This window comes from Plectropomus leopardus, chromosome 20, assembly GCF_008729295.1.
Source record: "Plectropomus leopardus isolate mb chromosome 20, YSFRI_Pleo_2.0, whole genome shotgun sequence".
Taxonomy (NCBI): Eukaryota; Metazoa; Chordata; class Actinopteri; order Perciformes; family Serranidae; genus Plectropomus; species Plectropomus leopardus.
In genome coordinates this window covers 19,052,894-19,059,056 of record NC_056482.1, presented here as the reverse complement: position 1 = coordinate 19,059,056, position 6,163 = coordinate 19,052,894, and the positions used below count along the sequence as shown (strand labels likewise).

Here is a 6,163-nt window from a genome sequence, read left to right as displayed (position 1 = left end):
AACGCACCAGACTGAAATGTACAATTAGCAAGACTGAGTCTTCAAACTTTACCACCTTTTTTTTTCCATTCATGAAACATATCTCACACAACACAAAACGCTTTTGTCTGTAGCCCCCAATGACAACAATATGTACTGTATCTAGAAATACTAGAACAAAGGATTTGACAATATGATTTGGTTTGCAGTGGAGATGACTAGCATGATCTATGATCTCACACTGTCACCGGTGTAAAAAAATCTTATAGCAAATGGTTTACAATGAGGTTACGTATAAAAAAAAAAGTTTTTTTAAAAGGAAATGGAGATGCTCTCCTAAATTTTTACTTACACAATAATCTTTTACACAACCTAACCAACAAAATAGTGTCATCCTGTGACTCACTGTGGCACTCTGTGGCAACTTGTGGCACGTTGAGACACTCTGTGGCAGCTCGCTGGACGCTGTGACACTCTGTGGCAGCTCGCTGGACACTGTGACATTGTGGCTTCGTGGTGTGAATACTCTGTAAAATACATAAATAACAATGTTAACATGCTTGGTAAAAAATCATGCTGAAACTGGTTTAGAGCTGCTGACCTGTCGTGCAGACAGCAAACTTGTCCCCACCCTCGCTGACAGTGGGTGGGATGGAAGCGTGTACTAACTGCTGAGTGAGTGCCGCTAACATACCGTAGGGTGGCGCGAGTTGCCATGAGTTGTCAGGAGCTGCCACTGATTGCCACAGCATTGCCACAACCTGCCGATGCCACTGGAGGGGCTTGGTGTCTCTCAGGAAAAAGCACAAAACATACAACAAAACAACACAAAAATACACCATGTTACGTTCTTTTATTTTCTTCTGTACAAGAGTGAGGAGTTTATCTGTTTCACACGTCTGTAACCATCTGTACAACAGGAGGTCAAACATTACTGATGAGGAAATGTGTTGATTAAACTGGTGGCTTCTGGTAGAAGGCAGGTCAGAAGGTGAGGCATGGATTGGTTAAACACACACATACTTGCACTCACGCACCCCTCCAAACTATTCACAACAAGATGGCTGACTGGCCCTTGAGACGGATTAGTCGAGACAGACAAGCTCAAACACAACTCAGTTATCACATAAAAAAAGTCTTTGAAAAGTCTTTCAAAGGAAGAAAAATAAACTCTAAATAAACTCACAATTGTCCATAAAAGACCCATTGAAAGGCCCATCTGGAGTTAGTTTATTTACAGTCTGATTTAAAACAAAGCCGACGGCTCTGCTCATAAATCATACAGTTCTGCTGCTGACCTTAATGAGGTCAACAACATAAACTCCACCTGCTCCGTATATGCTGAGAGAGCTAACAGTGATGCTGCCACTTCATCTGAAACCTTAGTATTAGTGCTGGTCTTACACACAAAACCTACTTTAAACTTGCTTTGTTTTCCATTCACCTGTTTAAAAATCTAATCAGAGCTTTATAAATTGGTATTGGGACAGTTGTTGATTACATGTGTATCACAAATGTTTTCCAGGCAGGTAAAATGACATACAGACAGAAATGACACTGCAGTCTTTAAAAATACATACTTTTACTGACTCGCTCTTACATAGGGCCCTATGCTGTGTTGACTCAGTCCCAGTGCTGCGGCTCTTGAATTTTCCCTTTGAAATTTTTTTGCCATTATAATCTAATTTCAAGCTTATTAGTTGTTCTCATTTTTTCTTTAGTCATCAGTTGTTACTCTGCCTACTCATTCATTTTATTTTTTAAGTTTTATTTCATTTCCTTTTCAATTTCCCTGCAATGGATAACTTTGTAATTTTCTGAAATGTGCTGCTATTTTAGTAGTTTACATTATCATTATATTTCACTTTTATTGGGATGAACTGGTGCTATCAAACAAGTGGACTGCAGACAATTTATATATCATTTACTCACAGCATTACCTTCATTTCATGAAGAACCCTTTATTATGGATTCCCCAGTGGTGAAGGGGGAATCCAGATTACTTAATGAATTGAAGTAAAAGGTGTCCGAGTTTAACAATTAGACCTATATCAATACATCTATTCACAAACTCTCACACAACTTGTGCAGTATATTCCAAGTCCTATTTATCCAATCGTATGCTCAGTGCTTTCAGGATATATGCATTTATGCTAAAACATTACAATTTATCACAGGTATGTACGAGCAGTCTCATGCACAGCAGAGTAGCGTGAACTGCTCAAGCGGCACACTTGTAGGCGGATGTGTTTTAACATTTGTAACGTTTTAGAAAAATGCATCTGTTTTGGAAGTACTTGGCATACGACTAGAAAAATGAGCTTGGATTACATTGCATGAGTTGTGGTAGAATTTGTAAATTGATGTTTTGATGTATGTAATTTTGCGGTTCTTCAGCTTGGACCCCTATTACTTCAATTAATGAAGAATGCTGGATTTTTTTTTAGATCTCTGTTCACTGTGTTGTGAGAAAAACAAGCTTTCTTAATGAAACTGACATAAAACACATGTTAAGTAATTGATATACAATGGTCATTTTGCAGGCCAAGTATTTTTTAAGGCCATTTCCCTTTCAATTCCACACAATTTCAAGGCATCTCAAAGACTTCCACACTGCTTGACTTGAAACAACATAACTGACATTGAAAAACTAAACATACGTATGGTCCCACGCAGTGTACAGTGTCAGTAATTTAAAAAAGAAAATCATAAATAATAAACAGAAAGACATGGTCAGTGTTGTAAAAAAAAAAAAAAACAGTTCAAGTGTACAGTGTGTAGTGAGGTGTTGGCTAATCTGCTGTTATGAAGTTTAGCAAACATGTTAGTAAATACAAATGGATAATACAAACAGAAATCTGATCGCAATTTTATAACACATCCAATAATCATCATCCATCAACCTGCAGATCTCTAGTTGTGACCAGCCCGCTAAATGGCTCGCTGAGATAGAATGACAAGGCTCACTTTTCACATTTGTTTTTGTAATGTTTCAGGAGTATAAAGATGACATAAAATAATGAAAAACAAAAAAGATCATGTGAGGAATACAACAAAAATGGAATATGCCCCAGAAAAACACAAATAAATAGCACTGTGTAGAAATAAATCCTAACTGAATACTGCAAGCCAGCAACTCTACTGTTGCACCACAAGGAGGCATCAACAGTTACAAGTAGAGAGGATACAGACAGAAGGCAGCAGGTTTGTGTAAACAGCAACAGGAAAAAATGTGCGCCCTTCTGACATTAAAAAGCAAAACCAAAAGGTGCTCCAGACATAAATATTGATGAGTAGCACACAGGTGTAGATGAGGTCATGTTATGTAATGTAAATGTTAAAGCTGCACTTGCCAAAAACAGGATTGATTAAAAATAAAACTGAAATAACGTCTCATTTATTCCGGTCAACTAACTTATTTCATTGTTGGTAAAAGTCACTTTTCGCCCCAAATGAGGTGATGGAACAAAGTTTTTACAATAGCAGAAAGCAAGTGCATACTGGTCAGGTTAGTAAACATAATGGGTCTCATTCAGCAACTTTTCTGATGACTTTTTTTTCTTAAATCCCTCTTATGCAGTTTCATGACGATTTTGACATTCACCAGTGCTTTTTATAGCTTCTTGCTATTTGGGATTATTCTTGCACACTGAAGGTTGCACATTTGTGTGCTGATATGTTGGTGCAGAATAATTGGTTATTGTGTTTCCTTCAATTCTGCAATAATATTATCTGATAATATTATAGGATTTAAATTACAATATATTTATCATATATTAATTTAATATTTTCAGTATTTGTTTGGCGGTTACTTCCTGTAGATGTACTTCCACAAGTGTCTTTGTGTGTTTGTTTATGTTCGGAGTGCAGTGCTCTGCCCTATTTAGAAATCATTTGTTCATTTTGAGGCTCTTTGTAATTGTTTTGGTGTTTTTGTAGGTTTTTTGCATATCTTTGTAGTTGCCTTAGGTCACTTTGTGGTCATTTTTTGTTTTTATGGTTGTTCTGCCCCTTTTCGTAGAAGTTGTAGGACTATTTGCAAGTGTTTTGATATTCTTCTTGTTTTTTGGGTCTCTTTGTGGTTATATTGAGTCTATTTGTGGAAAGTACGTGTTAATTTAAGTGACATTTTCCAGGTGGAGGCTGGGGGCCCCTGACACTGGTAGGCCTGTTCAGTCATCCACCCATGCACTTTAGACTTTTGTTTGGCCATTTTTGACATAATTATGTCATTTTAAAAAAAAAAAATCTGTGTGCACACTGCCCTGCAGTCTCATGGCCCTTTTATGTGGATTGGCAGTGTGTTTACCTTGCAATTAGAGATCAACTGACACACGCTTTATATTTAAGTTGCCAATAGGATTCATCATTGGAAAAACACAAGTGCAAACTATTCTGCAGTTTCAGAAACATCATGAATTTGACGAGACTTTTCTTTGGACCTTTATCAAGTATAAACTGGATAAAAAAAAGAAAAAATACTGAATGAGGCCCCGTAAGCTTGTTGTGTGTAATTTTGTGACATCACCCGACAAGATCAAGTTCAAACTGTCAGTGCTGTGCACTAGTTTACTGTGTAATTTGTAGTAGTTTGAGTTGCCAAGAGCAGCTTTGAGTTAAGAAGAGGAAGTGTGTGTGACAGTCTGGTCTCTGGTCAGTCTGGTGTGGTTCTTCTGGTTCTGGTATTTAAGTTTTGTACAGTTTTATCTGAGATGGGATGAAACAAGCAGCAACCACCATGTCTGACTGTGGAAGGTCTTTGAACGACCACTAAATACTGACAACAAAACACAGTATGCCAATAATTTGGAAAACTAAATTCTCTTTAGTAACAAAAAGTCAGTTTTTAATTGTACTTGAGAATGTCTTCTTGGCAACTTTAAAAACATCTGCAGTATGTTTAGGTAAGTTAGCCTGACTAAGCGGTATTTTAGGTTGCTGCTTGCTTGTCACAACAGCTTTGCTTAAATTTTGGACTTTCTGCCAAAATAAACCAGAGAGCCTTTTTTGTTAAAATGGTGATTTATGTATTTGAGAATTTGCTGGCGTTTGACATGAACTGGTTTGGTCTGACTGGCTTAGTGAATATTGATGATGGTCCCAGTATGGAGCGCAGTGGAAAGTGTGCAGCGGGCAATGTTTGCAGCAGTGGATTGTGGTCTCCTGTTTGTTTTCTGCTTATTGACTTCTGGGTATTTGTCTGCTGTAATCTCTTTGCGTCTCCCTGCACAAACTTGTTTCATAATTTCTCCTTTGTTTACAGCAGAAAAGCTGTGAGAGAACACAGAGAGATGTGTGTCCTGTTTATATGAGCCTCATTGGTGAAAATGTGGCAGGCTGTAACATAAAATGTACTGGATATCTGTTCTCTCAGCACAGCAATCGTTGTTTCTGGAAGTGGCCTCAGGGTGTTTTTTTGTTGCTGTGGATGATGCACAAAGCCGAAAGAGGACACAGAATCAAAACAACACATTAAGAACTGGAGATAGATTACATGAGCAGCGCGCAAAGGTGCAAAATCAGGGATGTTTGTTTTGCTTTGGACCGTGTCCTGTTGTAATTGCTTCCTTAATTGTTTTCAGGATGAAGCCAGAGGCCTGCAAATTTAAAAAAATAGCTTACTGGTACACTTCCAGAAATGTTGAACAAACCCTTTGCATTTTCTCCTGCAGAATTAGACCCAATTAATTAAAGAAGCTGATGGATTTTTCTGTCTGCTGCTTTGGGCTGAGCATGTCTCACACCCTGAAACTCATCCACTTTTTCTTCTTGTTTTTAGACACATCCATGTCTGTTTCTGAGGGTCGTCTGACTACTGCACAGTCGACACTCCTCATCCACCTAAAGTTCAACTCTGGAGACTTTAATTTTGGGTCTGAGGTTTGAAAACACCCAAGTTCAGTTCCAGTCCTCTTGGAGAGTGACTTTAGTCCTTTTCAGTCTGGTCTTCCTCAGATCCAGCTGTGACTGCATTTTAGGACTTCTGCTCGGAGGGAGCAGCAGGAGTGGCCAGACTCTCCGGCTTCACTATCTGGTAGGTGATCAAGTACTCTGGGTAAGCCTGTGGACAAAGAACACATCAAATCTCTAAACAAAGGGCATATTTCTAGTGCTGAACTTAAACGCACATATAAGAATATAACAGAAATAAATGAATGATAAACAATTAATAGTCATTTATTTA

At 38.1% G+C, this 6,163-nt stretch overlaps 1 protein-coding gene across 2 annotated transcripts in view; it reads right to left on the bottom strand.

The window, feature by feature from the left end:
• Window positions 1-815: 815 nt before the first annotated feature.
• LOC121959502 (poly [ADP-ribose] polymerase tankyrase-1) overlaps window positions 816-6,163 on the bottom strand; it is a 114,466-nt gene continuing 109,118 nt past the window's right edge. For both annotated transcript variants that reach the window (XM_042508835.1, XM_042508836.1), the window contains one exon: window positions 816-6,040. In XM_042508835.1, coding sequence (XP_042364769.1) covers window positions 5,954-6,040 — 87 coding nt within the window. In that variant the 3' untranslated portion in view covers window positions 816-5,953. The remainder of the gene's footprint in view (window positions 6,041-6,163) is intronic.